Source organism: Purpureocillium takamizusanense, chromosome 10 (genome assembly GCF_022605165.1).
Source record: "Purpureocillium takamizusanense chromosome 10, complete sequence".
Taxonomy (NCBI): Eukaryota; Fungi; Ascomycota; class Sordariomycetes; order Hypocreales; family Ophiocordycipitaceae; genus Purpureocillium; species Purpureocillium takamizusanense.
Genome location: NC_063077.1, coordinates 1,019,030 through 1,040,598, shown reverse-complemented (window position 1 = coordinate 1,040,598; position 21,569 = coordinate 1,019,030). Strand labels below are relative to the sequence as shown.

The 21,569-nt window shown below is 60.8% G+C and overlaps 10 protein-coding genes across 10 annotated transcripts; 5 read left to right on the top strand and 5 right to left on the bottom strand.

The window, feature by feature from the left end:
* Positions 1-894: 894 nt before the first annotated feature.
* JDV02_009838 (N-terminal methionine N(alpha)-acetyltransferase NatE) lies at positions 895-3,232 on the top strand. Its single transcript, XM_047991528.1, has 2 exons — positions 895-2,897; positions 3,095-3,232. The coding sequence occupies exon 1, from the start codon at positions 1,049-1,051 to the stop codon at positions 2,183-2,185; it is 1,137 nt and encodes a 378-aa protein (XP_047847540.1). The 5' UTR covers positions 895-1,048; the 3' UTR covers positions 2,186-2,897; positions 3,095-3,232.
* On the top strand, positions 2,673-4,279 carry JDV02_009837 (uncharacterized protein; the record flags this gene model as incomplete). Its single annotated transcript, XM_047991527.1, has 2 exons — positions 2,673-2,897; positions 3,095-4,279. 2 exons carry the CDS (start codon positions 2,673-2,675, stop codon positions 4,277-4,279), a joined length of 1,410 nt encoding a protein of 469 aa, XP_047847539.1.
* Positions 4,280-4,860: 581 nt separating this feature from the next.
* Positions 4,861-6,469, bottom strand: GLK1 (Hexokinase; the record flags this gene model as incomplete). The annotated part of the gene is made up of 3 exons (XM_047991526.1): positions 4,861-6,138; positions 6,212-6,291; positions 6,373-6,469. The coding sequence occupies 3 exons, from the start codon at positions 6,467-6,469 to the stop codon at positions 4,861-4,863; spliced, it is 1,455 nt and encodes a 484-aa protein (XP_047847538.1).
* Positions 6,470-6,516: 47 nt separating this feature from the next.
* Positions 6,517-7,068, bottom strand: JDV02_009835 (uncharacterized protein; the record flags this gene model as incomplete). The annotated part of the gene is made up of 1 exon (XM_047991525.1): positions 6,517-7,068. One exon carries the CDS (start codon positions 7,066-7,068, stop codon positions 6,517-6,519), a length of 552 nt encoding a protein of 183 aa, XP_047847537.1.
* A 1,372-nt stretch (positions 7,069-8,440) lies between these two features.
* On the bottom strand, positions 8,441-9,844 carry JDV02_009834 (uncharacterized protein; the record flags this gene model as incomplete). The annotated part of the gene is made up of 3 exons (XM_047991524.1): positions 8,441-8,481; positions 8,541-9,579; positions 9,635-9,844. The coding sequence occupies 3 exons, from the start codon at positions 9,842-9,844 to the stop codon at positions 8,441-8,443; spliced, it is 1,290 nt and encodes a 429-aa protein (XP_047847536.1).
* Positions 9,845-11,938: 2,094 nt separating this feature from the next.
* On the top strand, positions 11,939-15,458 carry JDV02_009833 (uncharacterized protein). The gene is made up of 4 exons (XM_047991523.1): positions 11,939-13,258; positions 13,343-13,447; positions 13,503-14,874; positions 14,926-15,458. The coding sequence occupies exons 1-4, from the start codon at positions 12,671-12,673 to the stop codon at positions 15,123-15,125; spliced, it is 2,265 nt and encodes a 754-aa protein (XP_047847535.1). The 5' UTR covers positions 11,939-12,670; the 3' UTR covers positions 15,126-15,458.
* Positions 15,459-16,470: 1,012 nt separating this feature from the next.
* On the top strand, positions 16,471-17,920 carry JDV02_009832 (uncharacterized protein; the record flags this gene model as incomplete). The annotated part of the gene is made up of 2 exons (XM_047991522.1): positions 16,471-16,875; positions 16,933-17,920. 2 exons carry the CDS (start codon positions 16,471-16,473, stop codon positions 17,725-17,727), a joined length of 1,200 nt encoding a protein of 399 aa, XP_047847534.1. The 3' UTR covers positions 17,728-17,920.
* JDV02_009831 (uncharacterized protein) lies at positions 17,821-19,548 on the bottom strand. The gene is made up of 3 exons (XM_047991521.1): positions 19,087-19,548; positions 18,759-18,927; positions 17,821-18,629 (listed from the first exon to the last, which is right to left on the bottom strand). The coding sequence occupies exons 1-3, from the start codon at positions 19,108-19,110 to the stop codon at positions 18,148-18,150; spliced, it is 675 nt and encodes a 224-aa protein (XP_047847533.1). The 5' UTR covers positions 19,111-19,548; the 3' UTR covers positions 17,821-18,147.
* A 306-nt stretch (positions 19,549-19,854) lies between these two features.
* Positions 19,855-20,681, top strand: RPC11 (RNA polymerase III C11 subunit). The gene is made up of 2 exons (XM_047991520.1): positions 19,855-20,032; positions 20,149-20,681. Exons 1-2 carry the CDS (start codon positions 20,023-20,025, stop codon positions 20,469-20,471), a joined length of 333 nt encoding a protein of 110 aa, XP_047847532.1. The 5' UTR covers positions 19,855-20,022; the 3' UTR covers positions 20,472-20,681.
* Positions 20,478-21,538, bottom strand: soh1 (Mediator of RNA polymerase II transcription subunit 31). The gene is made up of 2 exons (XM_047991519.1): positions 21,308-21,538; positions 20,478-21,143 (listed from the first exon to the last, which is right to left on the bottom strand). The coding sequence occupies exons 1-2, from the start codon at positions 21,413-21,415 to the stop codon at positions 20,871-20,873; spliced, it is 381 nt and encodes a 126-aa protein (XP_047847531.1). The 5' UTR covers positions 21,416-21,538; the 3' UTR covers positions 20,478-20,870.
* Positions 21,539-21,569: the final 31 nt, after the last annotated feature.

Genomic DNA, 21,569 nt, shown 5'->3' with positions numbered 1-21,569 from the left:
ATGCATGCATACTACAGTACAGACCTTACCTATCTTTCCGCACCTTGATCCCGGTAGGTAGCTGTCCCCAGTGCCATCGCCCCTGACGGGCCGCCACTGCCGCCCTTGCGCCGCCTGGCTGCTGCCGCCCTGCAGGCCGAGTCGCCCCCGCCAATGGATGTTCCAGGCCATGGCGAGGAAATGAACTCCGGGTTGCTTACGGGATACGACGTGTACCGTATACCTCTTGGTTGTATTGTGCCATGGTACGTCCACCAGGCACCGCCCGTCTTACACAGTTGTTGCGTGCGAAAAAAGGTAAACAAGTCGCTACGCATCAATTCGCCCCTTTCCCCGTACTCCTGTGTCGCAGGCAACACCCAGTTGCGGCGCTGTTCTAGGTTGGTTTCCATTGCTTTGTCTCCCCAGCCGCAACAGCCAACCAACCGCCTATGCAAAGCAGCTCGCCCAGTCAATGACGTCGGGGCTTCTTGGAGGGGAGCATGGAATGGATCTTGAACACGGTCACCACAACTGTCGGCTGCTCCCCATTCACTATATTCAATACGTCCCAAAACACTACTCGTATAAAGTGCTTGCGAGGCAGCACAAAGCACTAACACGGCAACCTGAAAAAGGTGTTCCTATCGTATCCGTCACCCGTCCCTCAAAAGCTGATGGGAAGCCCTTTCGTTGCAGCCCTTGTGATTGGCCGCATGCGTCGGGTCGCGGCCCAGACCACTGCAGGCAGGCCCGGTGCCCACTGAGGGTCAGTGAGGTGTGCGCCAGGGCCACTGAACGTGCAGCACCAGTGGTTCAATGCGCCGCTAAACTCCATTCGATCAATAGACGGATACTTCCAATCGTAGGTGTTGCCACGCTGCACAGGGGCAGCCCATGCCCATCCCGCCTCGGCACTTTCCACGTATAAGCCCCTCCATCACCCACGTCTTTTCGCTTCACGACACCGGGTCCAACTCTCTTCTTCCCTTCCCACCCACGTTTCGCTCTTTTTCTTCCTCGTCGCCCTGTCTCGCGCGGTGAATCGCTCGCTCGCCGCCTGGGCACCATGTCGCTGCCATCCAGCAGAGGCCCTGCGGCGCAGGCATCGATACGCTCCTTTTTCACCGCCAAAACACCAAAGTATGCCCCGCCGCCGACATCACGAGATGCCTCCTCCGACGCCCCAGCTCCCACGGCCAGCGGCGCGACAGCGATACACGTTGCGCCAGACCAGATGCAATCACAGATGCGAGCCGAGCCCCCTACCGTCGCGCTAGCCTCCCGGCCCCCCCTACCCGAGTCCCTCCCCCGCGAGGCCGCGATCCGGCCCGTTACCCTCTCCGACACGCCGGCCCTACGGCGCATCAACTCCCTGCTGCTGCCCGTCAGCTACCCCGACACCTTTTACGCCCGCGCCATCGACCCAACCGAGTCGGGACCCTTCTCCCGCGTCATCACCTGGGCGCACGACGGCGAGGAGCCCAAGGTCGTTGGCGGCGTCGTCTGCCGCGTTGAGCCTGCGCTGCTGTCGGGGAGCAGCCAGGATGATGGCCTGGTCCCGCAGATCCTATACATCCAGTCGCTGTGCCTACTCTCGCCGTATCGCGGCCTGGGCCTCATCAATACTGCGCTGGAGAACATCGTCGGGACGGTCATAGCGAACCCTGCGCTGGGCGTCCGTACCGTCACGGCGCACGTGTGGACCGAGAACGAGGAGGCCCTCCACTGGTACGAGGCACGAGGATTCAGTCGCCTGGAACCAGCAATCGAGGGGTACTACCTCAAGCTCCGCCCCGGTTCCGCGTTCCTTGTTCACCGCGACGTCGGCGCATCGCTGCGAGGCGCGCTCCCTCGCGCGTCCCCGCCTACTGAAGCCCCATCCACAATACCGGCCAGCATCACCGCAGCCGTGGTGAACTTGCCGCCACAAAGCACGCGACCACCGCCTCCCCCGGGCGGCCCTCCTCCTCCATCCGACAGCAGCACATCGACGCCCCCGCCAGGTCTCTCGCGCGGCCAGTCGTACCAGAACCAACGGGCCGAGACGGAGTGGAACGATCTGCCGGCTGACATGGCCCCCGGCATGCTCGCGCCGCCGCGGAAGAACGGCAGCGAGCCCGGATCCAGCGCGAGCTCGAGAAGCAGCTCGACGGTGCGCAAGAAGCGGGACCGGTCATATCCCGCCGCGGCGTTTGGGAGCTGATGTGCGCACCGGCACGCCGTAGCAGATGGGCGGAGAGTTGCTGGACGCAGACGAGACTGAATGGCATGACACATATATACCAATGACTATAGACGGGAGGGACTCTGGGAAAGACCAAAGATAGATGTAGCACCGTGACTTAATGCACTCTGATACTGGACCTCGCCTTAACGTGATGGGCGATGCCTGGCCGCCGGGCCGTGGCTGTCGCTGCAACCTTGAGGTCCGCCTGCAAGCGGGCCGCGGCGGTGCACTGCCCACCACCACCAGAGGTCCCCATACAACCACCTCAATGCCTAATAAGTGCTACTCATGCATCTCAACCTCACTTCGTCTCACTCCGCCTCACCTCATGCGCCCACGCAGTTACACCAAACGCCCAAGCATGTCCTCTGCAGCCCCTCCGCACCACGCTCTCTCGCGATAGCGTCCCTTGCTTTGCCCTCTTGTTCCCTTTGATAGCCAACCCACGGCCATCGTCGCTTGCATGCTCCACGGTTCATCATCCATAGTTCGTTCTGCACACAGCATCCCCATCCATCCATCTATCCGCAACCCCCCTCTCCCCCAAGCCATCACTATGGGCGGCCAAACGCCTCAACAGCAGCCAGGCGCCTCCGCGACGACGACGACCACAGCCCTCATCAAATGGGTCCTCGACACGCGGCCTCTCTGGCCCGCAGCCAAGCAGACCAAAGACCTCTCCTCCGTGGTGCGCATGGCTCCCCATCCCCTCCCCCCTCTCTTCTCTTTCTATCCCCGCGTTCCCATCCCAAAACGCCTTGCACGTACGAACCTTGCGTACGGAGCCTCAGGCCACGCGCTCTGGCTGCTGCTGCTGCTGCTGCTGCTTTGTCTTGACTGACTGACTGACTGACACGCCGTGAGGGAGGGCCCCGCCGCAAGTAGGCCGCCCGCGCACTCGACCTCCTCACGCCAGAGGAGCGCTCCAACGTCCTGCGCTACTACCACGTCAAGGACGCGAAGCTCGCCCTCGGCTCCGCCCTGCTCAAGCGCCTCGCCATCGTGCGCTGCGCACGCGTCCCCTGGCGCGACGCCGTGCCCACGCGGGACGCCGTGCCCACGCGGGACGCCCGCACGCACAAGCCCGTCTTCCGTGTCCCTGTCCCTGCTCCTCCTCGCCATGCCGACAGCTACGGAACGACGTCCGCGGCATCTGCATCGGCAGGTATGGCGTCGTCAGAAACGGCCGCAGCGGCCGTCAGCGGTGATGATGATGCAGAGCGCCAGTCGGCAGACGGCGACGACGACTACACGGAGCCCCTCCTCTTCAACGTCTCCCACCAAGCCGGCCTCGTCGTCCTCCTCGCCCTCGCCGCGCCCCCGTCCCGCGCCGCCACCGCCGTAGGCGTCGACATCGTCTGCCCCTCGGAGCGGCGCGCGCGCGACCGCGAGATGGTGTCGCGCGAGGGCTGGCCGCGCTACGTCGCCATGCACGAGGACGTCTTCTCGCCCGGCGAAGCCGCCCGCCTTCGCGCCCTAGAAGAAGAAGAAGAAGACTGCGCGCCGCCGTCAAGCGCTGGAGGCGGCGGCAGGCAGCAGCAGGAGGAGGACAGGACGGACGTGATGCTCGCGCATTTTTACGCCCTGTGGTGTCTCCGCGAGGGGTATGTCAAGATGACGGGCGATGCGCTGCTGGCGCCATGGCTGCGCGACCTTGATATGCGCAACGTCGCCCCGCCTCCGAAGCCGCCGCTTGCGTCCGTTCCCCATGGTGGTGGTGGTGGTGGTGACGATGCAACAGCAGCAGCAGCAGCAAAAACAACGGAAGCGGCACGGGGCGCAGGATTGGGACTCGAAATCTATCTGCACGGAGAGCGCGTGCGCGACGCCGACGTGCGCCTCGAGTGGCTCCTCGGCGACGAGTACATGGTCTGCACGGCTGTCCGGTGGGGTCATCATCATCATTATCATCATCAGCAGCAGCAGCAGCAGCAGCAGCAGCGTGATTGCGCCAGCGGCGGCGAGCAAGGTGAAGAAGACGCAACAGCGGACACGTTGGCGAGCCCGTTTGTGCAGCTCGACCTGGAGCAGGTGCTCGTCGAGGCAGAAGCGGCGGACAGGCAGACATAGGCGCGACACGTGGCCGCGCGAGGACAGGTGCGGCGAGGTGCGCATTAGTACTATGTCACAGCGTTATGAGAACAGGCGTATCATAGCATGGGCTGACGGCGAGGCTATCCTCTGAGAACAACGGAGGGGAGGGTGAATGGACGGCACACGCGGCCGCTGTAGACCGATGTGCCAGAGACTGTAAAGACACTCCCGCTGGACATCCTGCGACCTGGGTTGGCAATGGCACTCACGCCGTCAACTACCAAAGAACCGAGCTCACTTGGGTAACATCTTGTACGGTATTCTTTATAAACGTATGTAGATGATGGACGCTTCGTACACGGCGTCGTGATAGAACTCCCCCTCCCTTCCATTCCATGCTTTGAAGTGTTGTTTTCCTCATGTAGCCTCAGACACCATCAATCATACAAGTAACGCCAGAGCCCGAGCACCAGCACCCACAATAAGGGCTGTTCCAGGACAACCCCTCGTCGTATTTCTAGCGTAGCCCCGTCGTTGCCACCATGTTAGGCCAGGCGTATAACTATGCCACGGCCTCACCCATGGGCCACTTGGGCACGCTTGATGCTCGTCTCGGCTCATTTTCCTTGCTGCTGCTGCGCCACGAGCGCGATGAGCGCGGCGCCGACGCCGCTGCCGTCCTTAGCGATGCCGATGCGAATCTTCTTGGCACCGGCGGCGCCAACACCCTCGACTGCCGGGAGAGCCTCGTAGATCATCTCGCGGAAGAAGGGGTAGTGCTCCACCAGGCTGCCGTCCACGCCAATATCCAGCACTTCCTCCTTGGGGTCGTCGAGCAGGCCCGACCTCAGGGCGATGGCGCCGATGGCGACAGCCGACATGCGCGCCGCGCGGCGGACGACGGCACCGGCGACGGCCTTGAAGGCTTGGGCGTCCTCTAGGGCGGGGTTGTACACGTGGAGGTCGTTCTCGAGAGACTGCCGCAGTGTTGACAGGTCTGGGCTGTTATCCGCGGCGGCGACAGACAGGATGGCGCTATCCAGACCTCCCGTCCTAAGCAGACCCGACTCCTTGGGAATGCTAGTGGTCGTCATCCAGTCATTGAAGCTCGAATTGATGTCCCTGAACAGGGAGATTTCTTCATTCTTCATCATGTCCACAATCGCCAGGCGCACCAGCTCGCCGAGGAACATGCCGGAGATTCGCTTCTCAAACATCTGGAAGCCGGGGTTGGGCGTTTCGAGATCGAGTGCCTTGTCCCACGGCGTCGTCGGCAATACATTGAGCTGGTTATCAAACGACCCCCACTCGGTGTTGACAACCATCTCACCGGTTGACGTGTCGTACTCGCCCTCGATCGGCTTTTTGATGTTGGCCGTCTTCTCAATATACGCACCGTTGGTGCCAGTGCCGAAAATGGCACCCATGAGGGATCGATGCTTGCCGTTCGACGTGTAGGAACGCGCCATGAGCGTGCCAACGGTATCGTTGACCAGGGCAGCCACCTTGACCGGCAGACCGAGCTTGTCAATCTCAGTCTGCAGGAGGGCACACACATCCTTGCCGACCGCCTCGGGGATGTCAAAGCCCTTTGTCCATCTTATGAGCAGGCCCTTGTTGATTGCCAGCTGCTTGACTGGGAAGCTGAATGTGAAGCCGAGGCGGAAGATGTGTTCGTTGGCGTTGCTGGCAAAACGCTCAGCATGATGGTCTTTGAGGAATACCTCAATCTGCTTAGCGAGAAAAGCAAAGAGCTCCGACGATGTCTTGGCCACCATAAGCTCTGGGGGAATCGCGACCTTGGAGTAGGTCAGGTTGAAGGTCGTGTCGCCATTGAGCTGGATGGCGCAAACGCGAAAGTTGGTTCCGCCAAGGTCGACGGCCATGTACAGACCCTATTGGGAGCGCAGCACATTCCAAGTCAGCGCGGCACGCGAGCATTGAGTCCGAAGCTTCACAATGATGTACCTTTTCTGTGCCGTTTGGGACTCCGGTGACGTAAGTGGGGATCTGGCTCAGGCTGGTGCCATCTTTTTCCAGCCCCTCGTCTGTGTGTGAAGGTGAGCTATAGTTCCCCCACCAGCTGCGCTTGCGTGCGGAACGCCCGGGCGCGTCGTCTGACGACTTACCCATTTGTCGCAAGAACTCCTTGACGTGAAGGTCGACATCGCTGTCGGAAAAGTCAAACTGCGCGACAACCCGCTTCGTTTCGGCTGCGAGCGCCATGGTGAGTGGATGGGACGCGGGTGGGACGGTCGGGAAGGGGGCGGGATTCAGGCAAACGGGCCCAATGTCGAGGGAATCGGCGGCAGGCGAAGCACAAGGTCTGGGCGGGAGGCGAGGAGAGTGGTGAGAGAAGAAAACGGCGACGGGCGAGGCGAGCTGGAGGAGACGAAGCTTGGCGTCGTGGAGCACGAGCTGCGCCAGCTTGCTGCAGTGTTAGCGGCGAGCGTCTGGGTAATATACTGCAGCAACTTAATTATGACGGCCGTGATGGTGATGCAAGTGGTGCCAATGGGCGGCCGGCGGCCCAGGACATGGAGGGGTGTTTGGCTCCATTGCGGGGGCCCAGCATCGAGAATCGCCGAGAGCTGTTCCACTAGCGCAGCCTCACGTCGCGGCCAGAGTTGGCGTGGCGTGAGCTCTCGGGGGGCCGGCTTCTTTTCGACGTTGCCGCAACCAGCAGGGAGGGAGCATGCTTGGTTTGGCCTTGTAGTCTTGTCGCGGTGTGCAAGGAGGACGACGAGGACGAGGAGCGCTGACTTACAATTGCCGCAACCGCCACTATCACCACCGGCCAGATGCCCCGTCCCGTCAGTCGACATCGCCTACCACTGGCGGACCTTGGTTTCCGCATCTGGCGCCGCGTCCCCCCGTTCTGGAGTGGGTGCGCGGTGGCCGTGGCCCCGATCTCCGGCTCCGACAACTGTCGCGCGCGCCTGGTCGAATGCCCTCAGAAGCCGCCGACGTATTTGTCCGGATTTCCCCGTGCTCTCAATCCCCGTCCGTCTATGCCAGTGGATCTCAGTCACGACCAGCAAAGCACCGTGGCACCACCCCCGGCGCTGTCACGAGTCGAGAGGCGGGCGGGCGGGCGGGCGGGCGGGCGGGCGAGCTGGCTCACCCTCGCTTTACGTGAGGGATGGACGACTTCACGGTCGGGGTCGTGCTTTTGCGCGTACGTATATCGGCATGTAGGTGGCTAGCTGGCTAGGATCGACGCCTCCGGCGGCGTCGGCGGCACGGCATGCGACTGCGGCTGCGGCCGCGTCTGGATCTGTCCGAGGGACGGCCGACGACGGCAGATGCGACGCTGAAATCGTTCTTGTTCCTGGCGATCGGCGTCGGTCCTTGGTGAGAGCTGTCTGCAGCGCTTGCCCGCCGTCCCACCTGGACGAGTCAGGTGCTAATTGCTACCGTTTCTGATGCAACAGAACGAGCGTCAACGTCGACGGTGCAAGCGCCAAGGCCTCAACCTGTGTTCGGCCAGTGTCGTCCGTAGTAATAAGTAGCACTGCTGGTCGTGCTGGGTTGGCGAGTGGGCAGGAGAAAGATGGGTGGAGAGTAGGTTGGCTTGGACTGCTTGGCCTTCTCGCAAGGGGTGGCGCTGCTTCGAACGTCGCGTGTCTAAGGTCTGACCCGACCCGGTGCACAAATTGGCTTCCGGGCAGCTCCCTTCATCTCAGTGCATCATCGTGGTTGGGGACGCGCTGGTCCGCGCCATCTGCAGCGATTGGCGAATCGCCCTCAGGCACATACCGCCTACCAACGTACCTTCCGTCACCAGCTCATTGGACTGTCAGTGACACGACCAACATTGCAAGACAATGGTGATCCCACGCCCTCAAACCCCTTATGTATAAGCGAATGATTTCACAAGCTTAACTGCAGGCATTGTTCGTCACTACCTTGTCTTCGGTCGCCAAACTCCGCATGGCACACAATTCAAGCAGAGAACCCCCCCCCCTCCTCCCCTGAGTCCACCTGACCCATGGGGAAACTGGGGCGGCAGCGAAAGTAAGTAGGTCCGACTCCAACCCCAAAAAATCGCGCTCTTGTCAGCGAGGCCAATGACTCTGCTTCATTCCAGCGTCGGTAGTCCGTTATCGTGTCAGGTTGTCTCATCATGCGCTCATTGTGAAGGCCCCCCATTGCCCACTCACATCAAGCACATCCTGCTCACCAGCGAAGCTCCCATTAAAAGGGCCGCAAGTACCAGAAAGACGAGGTTTCGATGGCTATCGCCTACGGTCCGGCCTTGTTAGCTAGGTTTCTTTTGCTTCCCTGAACGACTCACCTTCGCAGTCGAGACTGTGGGCGATCACGACAAATAAATTCAGTGGTAGCCTGAGGGAGCTGTAGACGGCGCCGCGAAAGTCGTCTTCGATAAACTGACTTTTGAGAGCAGCCATGGCTGGAAAGTAGATTCCGAAGCAAAATTCAAGGAGGCAAAAACTCCAAAACAGAAGTGGCTCATTGTCAAGTACAGCGGCGCCAGACAGACTCGCACTCGCAGCCAGCATCGCAATGACCAAGTTGGTGGCCGCAGTCTTGGCCGAGGAAACTCCATTGACCGTTTGTGAAATGAGCGACCCCAATGCCATGGAGCACATGAAGCACGAGAAGATGAGCCCGTACGGCACGTCCTCGTCTGGTCGAATACGCACTCGGGCGCTCTTGAGCGCAGCCGACCAGAAGAAGACAAACAAGTACATGGCTCCTTCCAGACAGCACGACGCAAGGCCCAAAGCCGCAATTCGCCTGTTCGAAAGAGCTTGTCGCGCGCCGTGAAGTAGGCAGATGATGAGGCCTTTGCCCACTGGTACAATGCCATAGTTCTCTTGCCAGAGCACCGACATTGTGCAAAAAGCAACCACAGCGCTCAGCGAACTAACAGCAAAGGGCCAGAGGCGAGTACCCGTAGCTTCAACCAAGATATTACCGACGACTCCAGCAACGATGGCCACGGTACTGCTGACCAGTGTCATGCGTCCAAAGATCTGATCCAGGGAGGTGCCTGACCTGTCTAGACCCTGGCGGTGGAATTCGGCAATCATCCAAGCCTCAAACACGCTGAACAGGAGTGTCGTCGAGATTCCTCCGAACACACGACCTAGGAGAAGCAGGGATAGACTGTCACGTAGAATCAGCGAGCATGATGTACAGGCCGCAAAGCAATAGATTTGGCATGCGAGCCGCCTGCCGAACCGGTCTGCCAGCTGCCCGACCATTGGCGCGCTCGCAGCTCCGGACACGAATCCGGCGGCGTACAAAAGCGCAACACTCTCCTCGGGAAGATGTTTCTCGTACTTGTAAATGGCGTATATGTGGGGGCCCTTGGTCGCAGGTCAGCCCATGCCCTTCATTTAAATAGTTCCTGAAGTCTCTGACCTGGAGCCAGTCGGCCGCGACGGCAAAGGCGTAGACTACTAGGAAACGGGCTTGGAGGCTTCCAGCACGATGCAATTGTAATGTTTCGCTTCCTCGGGCCGTGTCGTTGATCGAGGGCAGGGCCGCCTGGACTCTGCATCGACGCTGGCAGTACAGGAGGCTCGTGTTGATAGCACAGAGGACAACGAGGTTTGCGAGGTAGAAGTCCATCTCGAGCACATCGCAGAATCGCTTGCGCGGGGCCGGCTGAGGAAGACAACGGCGCGAGGAATGTCATGGCCCCAGCGGTACAGACCCCTTCACAGGAGAATCTAGCTATGAAGTACGGGGCACATACTCGGTCGCGACTTCCTCGCCGGCTTCCAGAGGAAGCAAGCGCACGGTTACAAGCTGAACTTTGGAAGGAACGCTCAAGGGGGAGCATCGGGAGGCAAGAGCGAGCGACCGGTCTATTTCGTACACAGGCAATGGCATTAATACCTACCTGTGGGTAACGAGTTAAGGACACCCTCTCCCACCTGTTCGTCGTGCGGACGATTATCCTCACCCAGAACATCTCCTTCCCCCTCGCAGCATACAGCACAAGGCGCCAGGCCTAACGATGCGGCCATCACCGTACTCTTCAGGACATAAAACTCACAAACGGGACACTCGGGGCCGGTCGAAGTCGAAAGACAGTTGGTCACGTGCAGGGTTGTTTCCTGCGGCTGAGCCAGGCCCAGCAACACTGCAAGACGGTTTTCGCAATCAGAGTCTCATCTTGGCCTTCCAAGCCAGTCAGGACGGCGGATCGATCGTCACTAGTCTGACAGAATGGAGAGCGAGGCGATGCAGGAGTCAGCCCCCTAAGCCACCAGCCGATCCAAAACGTTGACGTCTGAGACTCGCGACGACGGGTTGGGTTCCATCGCAGACGGGACAATGAGTGCCACATGGCTTGGCCCTGGCAAAGTGTTTCGTTTGCGTGCACGGTGCAATCGCTCTGGAGTCGAGTCAGGACAAGCAAGCTCGCCTGGCACGTGGTCTGTGCCGATGGGTTGACACTGGGCTGCGCCAACGGACGCCAGAGCGATACCCGGCGGTCGGTCAGCCTCAAGGATGAACGGATGACTTCATACCCAGCGTCAGCGATGCACAAAGCGCGACAAGTGCGTACAGACGATTGCCGTGGCCGCTGCGGATCCGGATGAATGAACAAGACAAGCGCAGCGCATCGTTGTCCGCACAGGGCAGCCTCTGTCCCTATGTCTTGCCGGTACTTCAACTTGCGGCCTTGGGTACCACGCAGATGATGTGCGAGGGCTTCGAACGCATACTATTCTGGGCGTCGGGAGCTTGAGTGGATGGACGAATCCCTGGCCGATGTGGATACGCCACCATGAGAGGCCAGGCCCAACTGCTACTAACATAACAGGCCGCCCACAGAAAACACGAGGCCTTCGATACCTGGCCGGCTGCCTTACCCCGCCCACGAGGTCCTCGAGGTGGCGCAAGTCCTAGATGGAAGTCCTGTGCGTCTCAGACCCAACCCCACCCACAATGGAGTCGAGGACGTGCAGGCGGACCTTGTGTTGCGCAACAACGCCAGCTGCCCGATGTCGTTATCCAACGGCTCGCCCCGGCTTGCGAAGAGTCGAGAGGGGCCATTGAGGGTATTCTTTAGGTCCGGGGTTTCTGCTCTTCGTCGCGGAACCCACATACTATTCACAGTAGTAACCCCGGGCTCGGCCTCCGCCCAGGGGACGGTCGTCTTGGGCGCATCAAGTTCGTAGCGAGGCAACGCTCAGGAGTCAGTCCCGTCGCCGCAGTGCCCAATAGCCCAGCAGGTCTCCCAAGAGGCGACGAGATTTGGAAAACGTGGGGAGCTGTCGACGTCTCTGGCCAGCTGCGCCGTCTTTCCTGTGGGCCTAGTACTAGTAGGCACGGATACGGAGCACCTGGTAGCAGGTTAGTAGCCAACCACTGCAGGTCTGACGGTACCATCATCTTCGACCTGATGGTCTGCACACACCAGGCAGATGAGGAGGACTCTTGTCGGCAGAGTCGAAGCTACTGTGTGTGAGGCCATGCTGCAGGACCTCGCACCTGGTGTTAGCTTGGGCTCTTTGACTGGGCGGATGAAAGAGGGCTGGCCCCATCTTAGTACATTCTCGCCGGTTGAGGATGAGGAGGACTTGATGGGCAGCGACCGGCTGCCCTGCTGGACTGGATGGATGGACCTGACTGACGACCCCGCCGCGCAACAGATTTATCAGCCGCACGACGCGCGCGCAGCATTCATCATCGTCTTCTTCATCGACATCTCGCCATTGCAGGATCGCATCATCCTCGCCGGCCTCGTGCGCATTCTCCGGCCTCGCTCCTCGTGCGTCTTTGGCCGAACGGCGCCTCAGTTTGCTCCTACTATAACCACTACCTCCCGGCGCATACATAGGTACAGTACGTGCAACCGCCCCACGGATACCTCCCCATTTACGACGCCGCCTAGAGGTATCGGGCCAAACAGACCCCTCCAGAGAGTCAGTCAGAGTCAGCCAGGCCCTGCCGCCACCGCCCGCCATTCACCACCCCCCATCCATCCATCCATCCCCTCCCATCATCAGCTCCATCGCCTTCAGCCACGCGGAACCACAAAACCCGTCGCTGCCAGCTTACACCTCAGCGCTTCGTCCCGGCCTGCGGCTCAGCCCACAGGCCAGCGGCGCGCCCAAGCAGCCCACCCCCATTCGCCCAGGGCTGCTAATTTCTGACCCGACCCGGGCCCTGACCCCAGTCCTGTCGTGTGGCTCACCCGTCAACGCCTCCATCCGTTCTCTCTTTCTCCTCTTCGCACGCACGCACACACGCACGCACGTACGCTCGCCGCCCCCGCCGCCGCCAGACGCGCGCCCCCAGCCCAAGTCCCTCCCCCGTCTTTTGCGGCTGTTGCTCAGCTCCGTCCCGTCAGGTCAGGGCTTTCTCGAGTCCCTCCGCCTCCTCTCCCCCTTCCCATTCCCATCTGCCCCGTTTTGTCCTTTCCCTCCCTCGCTTTTCCATATGAGCTCTATGAACTCCCGCCTCAAAGGCTTCGGGTTCGGGAAACGCAAATCAGCCGCAAGCATCCAGACCACCGACGGGGTCCCTCCCGCCAGCACCCCGCCGCCCGGTCAAATACCTCAACACCAGCAGATTCCGCACCCCGGCCCGACGCCTCCCCTCGGCGCCTCGTCGTCGACGACCAGTCTCCCCATGAACCACCCAGGCCCAGGCAACCGGCCGCCCAGCTACACGGCCAACTATCCTCAGGGCCCTCCCGGCGCCCCCGTCGACCGCACCAGCCCTCATCCCGGACCCCTCAACCGCACTCCGCCGAGCCAGATGGCCGGAGGGCCGCCTCCCATCAACACAGGCGCTCCCGTCGGCTACCCGCCGAACATGAACCCTATGGGCCAGGGGCCGCCGCCGATGGGAGCTCCCGCGCCCGGTGGTGGTCCCCCCGGCTTTGGTGGCCAGCAGGGATATCCTCCCGGCGCACCGCCCCCCGCTGGAGGTCCCATCGCCCAGCAGTACCAGAGAACCAACCCCGCCGCCGAGGTTGAGGGCGCGAGCAAAAGCAAGGCTCAACTGATTGTCGGCATTGATTTCGTCAGTCATCCCGAAACCCCCTTTCCCGCCGATGAGGACAACGGCGGCGCACATGTATGTGATTGCGGCTAACCACCTTCTCAGGGCACCACTTTCTCTGGCGTCGCATTTGCCTTTGCGACCAACAATGAGGCCAAGGAGGACATCATCACGGAGTGGCCTGGTGCTGGCTCGTACACCAAGCAAAAGGTGAATTCCCGGCGCGTTGGACATGGCTCCGTCACCGCTAACGCACCCTTTGCAGATCCCAACCGTTCTGTACTACGACCAGTATCAGAAGGTCGTGGGCTGGGGCCCCGATATCGCCGACGCCCTGGCCCCGACGGGCTACCCCAAGCCCGGCGTGCAAAAGGTCGAGTGGTTCAAGCTGCAGCTCATGCTCAGCGGCAACACGTACATTGACCCCATCAACCTGCCCCCCCTGCCCCCGGGCAAGTCCGAAATCGATGTCGCGGCCGACTACCTTTTCAAGCTGCGTCAGGCTATGCGGTCGGCGTTGCAGAAGACACTGGGCGAGGTTTTCAACCGCGAGGAGCGCAACATTCGGTACTACCTAACGGTGCCCGCCATCTGGAACGACGCCGGCAAGGCGGCGACGCGTGCTGCCGCTATCCAGGCCGGATTCCTCCGCGACGAGAACGACAACCGCCTAACGCTCATTTCCGAGCCCGAAGCTGCCGCTCTTTTCTGCTCAAAGACTGGTCTGCTGAACCTCAAGGTCCACGACGCGGTGCTCATTGTCGACTGCGGTGGCGGCACTGTGGATTTGATCGCCTATGAAGTCGAGGAGGAGAACCCCTTCACTGTTGCCGAGTGCACGGCGGGATCTGGAGACTCGTGCGGCTCCACCGCCCTGAATCGCAACTTCAGCAACATCCTGCGCACCAAGATCCGCAAGATGAAGCTGCCGGACGGGTCCAAGACCGCTGGCCGAGTCTACGCTAAGTGCATCATGGACTTTGAAAACCGCATCAAGGCCGACTTCCGCAACAACGGTCAAAAATGGGCCGTCGATGTGGGCATCGAGGCCGAGTTCCCCGAAGCCGGTATCGAGGAGGGATACATGACTTTTACCAACGAAGAGATTCTGCAGTGCTTCGAGCCGGTGGTCAACCGCATCCTCGAGCTGGTGCGCAACCAGATCATCGCCATCCAGGCGCAAAACCGCACACTACAGAACATTCTTGTCGTCGGTGGCTTCGGTGCGTCGGAGTACTTGTTCCAGCAGATCAAGCTCCACGTGCCCCCGCAGTTCCAATCCAAGGTCGTCCGCCCCATGGACTCTGTGGCCGCCATCGTCAAGGGCGCTGTCACTGCCGGCATCACGGAGCGTATCATCACCCATCGCGTGGCCCGTCGGCATTACCTCATGGCGACGCTGCAGCCCTTCAAGGAAGGGTACCATCCGGAGGCGTATCGCGTGCCCTCACTGGACGGCAAGGATCGGTGCAAGTTCACGCGACAGATTTTCGTGCAGAAGGGGCAAAAGGTCAAGAACGGCGAGCCGGTCAAAGTGTCCTTTTTCCGGCAGGTCGCCCCTGGCGCCACGCTCATGTACGAGGATGTGTTGTATGCGTGCGATGACGATGTCTGCCCGGAGTACACCAAGGACCCTCGTGAGTTTATCCGTGATGAATGGCTCTACACCTGACACTAACCGTGAGTAGGCATCAAGGAAGTCGTCACCCTTACCTCGGACCTCTCGCGCAAAAACCTGGAAAAGGACTTTGAGCGGATGGACACCCCGCAAGGCACGTTCTACCGTGTCTACTTCGACATTTACCTGACGCTCGACGGCTCCGAGTTCAGCGCCGAGCTGGTGTGCCAAGGCGAGGTTATGGGACGTTGCCGAGCGCGCTTCAGGTAACGAGTGGCGCGGGGCAAGAGCGTGCGTAATGAAATTCGTGGCTTTCGATAGAGGCGGCATGTCATCTCTGGGCCAAAAAAATGATACCTGCGGAGCTTGGATGCATGGGAAGAGAAAGTGAAAGCTGGCCGGCTGCATTGGGCGACATGATTGTGATGAGACGAGGCAACGAGCTTGGATGGGTGATATGGTAGCAGGATGTGGCCTCGACTCGGATTTATGGTTTGCCTTGTGTCTTGCCGTGGACAATAGAGAGCGGCCGAATGGAAAGCTTAGAGGCACCTGCAGATATACAGTGTCAATGCTGTACTTGGGATGTACCCAACTTCGGACGCGGCGCGTGAACGTGGGCGTGACTCGAACTAGATCCGTTGATTGTTGGGCTGTATAGGGTTGAGTGCAATGCCATGGCCACCGCACACGGCGGCGGGCGCCAGGTGCAAATGCCACATCAGCAGAACTTGTTAGTGGCTGAACCTGAGATGCTCCGCAACTTGGACTTGAGTACGAAGTACGAAGTACGTTAGTACGCAGCTCCTTCTTTTACACAAGGCGGCGCTATCCCTAATGGGGAAAAGACTCTTTGCTGCGGGGTTGGGCCGTTCCTGGACCCCTGACGGGTGGCAGGCGCACCGCGCGTGGGAGCCAGTCGCTCCTGCGTCATACCTCAACTTGAGGATTCCAGGTTCTTGGCGGCAACGCAATGGCAGAAGCGCCCGCCGCCGCCACCCATGATGTTCTCTGTTGTCTTTTTGTCCTTCAAACCGCGACGATCGCGACCTGCCGGGCAGGTTTTCACTAAATAACTTCCCTTATCGAGATATTTCTCCATCTTTGTTTACCTGGAATAACCAAATCAGCTCTTATACGCCATATATACGTCGTCTAGCCTCCTCCTCCTCCGCGTCTCCCTTGCGCGTGGCCGCCAGCCCTTTTTTTTTCTCGCTCTACCTTGCCCTTGCGTTGTCCGTCCTCGCGCCTCTGACGTGTGTCGTCGACAGTGGCAAATCAGGTTTGTGACGTTGCCCATCGAAACGTCCCTCCATCACGGCGACGACACTGGCGCTCGCGGTCACGCTGTTTGCTGGTATAGCTTGAACACTGTCACTGTTTGCTCGCGCCGCCGCTTTACTTCCTGGATCCTGAAACTGTTCCTTCTCTCGCATACACTTCGCTCATACACACTGGTGCTGCATAAAAACACGAGGCTACCAATACTCAGCCGGAGTCGCGAGCACTTGTCGGAGATCTCAAGCTTTCTACACCTCGTACGACGAGAGCAGTGTATGGAGTTATGTTCCTTGCATCTCAACAGCAGCAATCGCATCCAGAGCATAGCTGGTCCATGGGTCAGCTACTTCTGGTTGCGGTCACGTTTGGGTCGTTTCTCCATCCTGTCGAATCGGTGCGGGTCCCGCATACCAAACGCCACCGGCAAGTCGGCTCTCCCAGGGATCCAAGAGGGAGTGCGTTGCCAGCGAGGAGAGGTCCGCCACAGAACTGGGAGGGCAAGATCCCCCTCATCGTCACGAATAAATGCGAGTCAACGATTTGGCCCGGAATCGCTACTCAGTCCGGCACCGGTCCCGGCACCGGAGGCTTTGAGCTTGAACCGGGGACGAACAAGACGCTCTGGGTGAGCCCCGAATGGCAAGGCCGCGTGTGGGGGCGAACAAACTGTACTGTCAATGGAGACTCGTGCGCTTGCAAGACGGGAGACTGCTTCTCCAAGCTCGATTGCGAATTCAGCGTAAGTGCCGGCCCCGCTCGGGAGGCTTCCCATGCCCCAGCCTGACCAGCTCGACAGGGGGCGCCCCCTGCCACTCTCGCCGAGTTCAATCTCGCCGGCGGCGTCACTGGCATGCAGACATTTTACGACATTTCCCTTGTCGACGGATACAACCTCCCAATGGGCATCAACTACATCCCGGCCAAGAACACAACGTACATCCCCCCGAACCTTACCAACTGCGCTTGTGTGGCAACGAGCGGCTGGCTATACACCACGGCCCAAACCGGGACGTATTATGCCAATTCAACGTATCCGATTCCCTTGGAACACGATGAGACGAATGACAGCGTCGGTAGCTGGTGTCCATGGCCGAACCTCGCTTTCCCCCCCACCAAGCCTGGGGACGGCGTCTATCCCTACCCCGATGACAACATCCAGCGCCCGGCCTTTTCTCCCTGCAAGAGCGCCTGCGCGGCCACCGGCGCCGACAAGGACTGCTGCGTGGGCAAGTACCACGACCCCAAGATCTGCAAACCATCTCTATACAGCAAGTCGGTCAAGGCCGTGTGCCCCGATGCGTACAGCTTTGCCTTTGACGACCAGCAGTCAACCTTTATCATCCCCAAGGGCGGCGGGTGGGAGGTGGTCATGTGCCCGGCTGGGCGCTCGACTAACATCCTGCGCCAGCTAGGCAAGGAATTGTTTGAGATTGCCAGCGGCGGACGTCTATCGGAGCTATCTATGAAGCGGCTGCGCAACGTTACCTATATCGAGGGTAATAAGGAGGGAGCCGCAAGCAGGGACCGGCCGCTTGGCACGGTGACGACCGGCGTCGTTGCCGCCGTCGCCGCCGCTTGGCTCGTCTTGTGAGTGCGCAGGCGGCTCTTAGCAGCGATCCAGCTGGTCTGGTTCCTGAAACAGATAGACGCCCATGCCCAGCTGCAGAACGCGAATACGATGTCATGATGGTTGGCCGGGCCTGAGGTCTAGCCTGCAAACGATACCTTTAGTAACAGCATACCTAGTACCTAGAGTCATATACCCATTTCTATTTTTGTACCAAATCGCACCATGGGGTTCGGGAATAACTAAGGTACCTAAGTTACTAGGTACTTGCCCGGTGCTGTCATACACTTTGGCGTGCAAATGTCTAGCGCTCATGTCGTACTTGCTCCAACACAATGTCTGTCGCGGTAAATGGCACGCTCAACGCCGTCCCGCTCGCCGCCCCTGCCGCTCGCGACGCTACGTAGAGGTGCGGTGGCAGCGGCATGCACGTCTCGCCCCAAATCACCTGGCCCCCTTGCGCTCCCTTCTCCTGCGTTCCCACTCGGCGCGCTCCTCGTCGTCGCTCCCGCTGAATTCCGCGTCATCGTCATCATCGCTGCCGCGCGCATCATGGGCGTCGAGCAGCACGGCGGAGTTCTTGTTGTTGTTATTGGTGGCGGCGCTGCCGCCGCCGTTGCTCTCGACGACGTGAGCGAAGTCGCCAGCGTTTTGGCTGGCGTACTCGTGCTGGTGGATGAGTTCCTTGAGCTGGACGTTGGCGGGGTCGACGAGCTGCGCGGGGGTGAGGCGGGCGCGGTTGCGGGCGCGGGGGCTGGAGCCGGCCTCGAGCATCATGGAGACGAGGGCGAGGCCAAAGGGCCGCTGGGCGGGGGGCTCGGCGTTGAGCCAGCGGATGGCGGAGTGGAGGGGGGTGTCGCCCTCGAGGCGGTTGACGGGGTCGCACTCGAAAGCGGGCTGGTCGAGGAGGAGGTCGATGATTTCGTCTGCGGAAAGGGGGGAAAGGAAAGTCAGTCGCCGCGCGAAAGGAAGGGCGGGTGACATGTCAGCCCGCCGCCTGCTGAGGCGTGGGACGGGGGGGGGCATGGGGGGTTCAATCTGGGATTTATACGCACAGTTGCCGCGCGAGGCGGCCTCGTGGTAGAGGTAGTTGCCCATGACGGTGGTGGTGCTGTTGAGGAGCGAGGTGATTTCGTCGTCGGGCTTGCCGTCGAGCAGCTCGGTGAGGAGGTCGGTGTTGTTACCGCGGCAGGCGGCGATGAGCTGCTCCTTGATGGAGGCGCCCTGTCCTCGGGTTCTTCGTTTTCAGCACACACAACCATCTCTCGGGCGGACTGACAGCTCCCTCGTTTGGACATTGGAGCAAAGATCTCCCCTCCCACCCAATAGCCAAGGGTTCTTTGCAAAGGGGTTCTCAGAAGAAAGGACGGGGGACGGACGCACCTCGTGCTCCTCGTCAGCGGTCATGATGAGGGCCGGTCAGGACGGATGGCCTAGTAGTGTGCGTGCGTTTGCTCTGCAGGTTTGTCTGTCCTCGCGGAACGGGGGCAGAAGGCCGGCGAAACAGAGCCAGGCGTCTGGTGTGGTTGGTTGTGGGTGGTACCAGGTGGAGGATGGTTGCCCGGCGGTCCTCGGCAGGGACAAACTCGACTGTTCGGCGTGCGGCGTGGACGGCGTCGAGGTCGGTTCGGTCGGTCGGTCGTCGTTGGAAGGATGAGGATGGGGGTGAGTGGTGGTGGTCGTGAGGGACGGGAAGGAGGGGCAACGCGTGCGAGTACGTAGTACGATGGGTGAGCACTGGCTGGGGCGCGGCGACGGTGGGCTGCCCCTTGAGGCTGCCCTGCTATATAAGGTAATGCGCTGTAACGCGCCTCATGGTCACCCCAGCATCTTCTCGAGTGGGCGCTTCGGGGCTGCGGCGACGGCAGGGCGAGGGCACCTAATTAATTGAGGTGGTAGAGGGGTTGCAGTGGAGGTCCCGGCGTCATCAAGGTTCAACCTAGCCGGGCAGCGCCTCCGACCGCCAGCAAGGTAGGGCGCCCGCCCAGGTGGTGGTGAGGTCCATGTGTCCAGCGCTTCGCTGATGAACTGCTGCTGCTGCTGGCGGGGCTCGGCAGGGACTCGAACCCCACCACGACTGGCGCCCGCCCGCCCTCTCCGTTCCGGGAAGCTTGACCGTCATGCCGGATTTTTCTTCTGGCGCCGCAAACCCATCGTCATTCACGCGCGCAAACGACGACCATCACCACGACCACGACACTGACAACGACTGGCGCTCCGGCGCCTTGACCGACGACGCACAAGATACGGTAACTGGACTTCGATTCCACACCCTGCTGACGACGCCAACCCCCAGCGCAAGGGGACCGCTCGCCCGCCATGCTGCTCTGTACGTGGTGCCCTGACCCGACCCTGACCCGACCGACCCCAACCTGACCTTCCCATCCCCCCCAAAAGCAAAGACAAGTCGCTCGAGCTCATCCGCAACTAACTAACGTCGCCCAGTCTGCCCGCACTGCGCCAACATCCTGACCGTGTCGCTCACCAACATGCGCACCAACCGGCTCGAGTGCCGGACGTGCCCGTTTGAGCACAGCATCACGGAGCCCGTCTTCTCGCGGCGCGTCTACGAGCGCAAGGAGAAGGAGGACGTCTTCGGCGGGCCAGGCGCCTGGGACAACGCGCAAAAGGGTCGCGTCCAGTGCCCCAACGACGGCTGCGACGGCGACGAGGCTGCCTTCTTCCAGGTCCAGATCCGCAGCGCCGACGAGCCCATGACGAGCTTTTTCAAGTGCATGACGTGCGGCCACCGCTGGCGCGAGAACTGAGCTAGTTCCGTCTCGCTGTCGGCTGTTATTATCGGTCTTTGGGCGGAAGAGACGTTTGGCGTTTATCTTGGGTGGTTTTCTTTTGGTATGGGTTTCGGGCGTTGTTGGAGGCTTGGAGCATATCGTGTGTTGAGCGATGACATACGATGGTAGACATTGATGGGTAGACCAGAATCCATAGACTGGCAGCTTCGGCCCTGTTGCAGCCTGCCGTCGGCTTCGATAAAAATCTTATCATTTCGTAACATTGTTGCAGCACGTAGGCCGTCATGTCGTCGTAGTTGAGCCCTTGGTGGAGCTTCGTCTCCTGGATGCTGCCTGGCCCGAGGCACGCGAGCCGCTGCTGCTGCTGCTGCTGCTGCTGCCGCGGCCGCGCGCTGGCTAGGTAAAGCCGTTCGCTCACGCTTCGCGGTGCCACTGCACCGACGCGCGCATCTCCTCGTCGACCAGCCGAGCCACCAAGTCCGGGCTCATAATGTCCTGCCGGAAGCGCTCCTGCTGTAGGAGCTCGAGGTGGCGCAGCGTCGGGCCCGGGTGCGTCAGGTACTTGAGGTACGGCGGGCGGGACCAGTAGCGCAGATAGGCAAGGTAGGCGACGAAGGCAGGCTGCGAGAGGAGCTTCTGCGACGCGAGGTGGTTGAGGTAGAAGGGGTTGGCGAGGGACTGGACGAACTGCGGGCAAGGGACAGTGTCAGCGCGTGCTTCTTGTCGCTTCTTCCTGTTCGTCCTCGTCTTCTAAGCCTGCGACCCGGGTCTATACCACCCTTGCGCAGGAGGGTTTTTTTTGGACCCGATCTATATGAGAGGAGGAGAAAAGTGTGGGCAGGAAGCCATACCTCGAGCTCAATCTCGAAACGCGAGTAGCCGCCGTACATGGGCTCCTCACTGCCCTGGTCGCCCGCGGGTCGCGGCGGCGAGTCCATTGACACGTCCTGCGAGGCCATCGTACGGCTGCGCCGGGGTTCTCAAACGGTAGCGTTTGGTGTCGCTCGCGTGATGAAGGGGGCGCGTGCGCGCGTTGGGATTGACGCCAAGTTCGAAGTGTGCTGTGAACGCAGTTGAAGGAGGCAGCGGCGTGTGTGAGCGAAGCCAATGCGG

Bases quoted from the DNA above. Each gene is read 5' to 3' on its own strand.
- JDV02_009838 (XM_047991528.1), top strand. From the start codon at position 1,049: ATGTCGCTGCCATCCAGCAGAGGCCCTGCGGCGCAGGCATCGATACGC.
- JDV02_009833 (XM_047991523.1), top strand. From the start codon at position 12,671: ATGAGCTCTATGAACTCCCGCCTCAAAGGCTTCGGGTTCGGGAAACGC. The intron at 13,259-13,342 runs GTCAGTCATCCC...CCACCTTCTCAG, and splicing joins TGATTGTCGGCATTGATTTC to GGCACCACTTTCTCTGGCGT. The intron at 13,448-13,502 runs GTGAATTCCCGG...CACCCTTTGCAG, and splicing joins GCTCGTACACCAAGCAAAAG to ATCCCAACCGTTCTGTACTA.
- JDV02_009831 (XM_047991521.1), bottom strand. From the start codon at position 19,110: ATGACCGCTGACGAGGAGCACGAG. The intron at 18,928-19,086 runs GTGCGTCCGTCC...ACCCGAGGACAG, and splicing joins CCGCTGACGAGGAGCACGAG to GGCGCCTCCATCAAGGAGCA. The intron at 18,630-18,758 runs GTGCGTATAAAT...CCCTTTCCGCAG, and splicing joins GGCCGCCTCGCGCGGCAACT to ACGAAATCATCGACCTCCTC.
- soh1 (XM_047991519.1), bottom strand. From the start codon at position 21,415: ATGGCCTCGCAGGACGTGTCAATGGACTCGCCGCCGCGACCCGCGGGC. The intron at 21,144-21,307 runs GTATGGCTTCCT...CCTTGCCCGCAG, and splicing joins GTTTCGAGATTGAGCTCGAG to TTCGTCCAGTCCCTCGCCAA.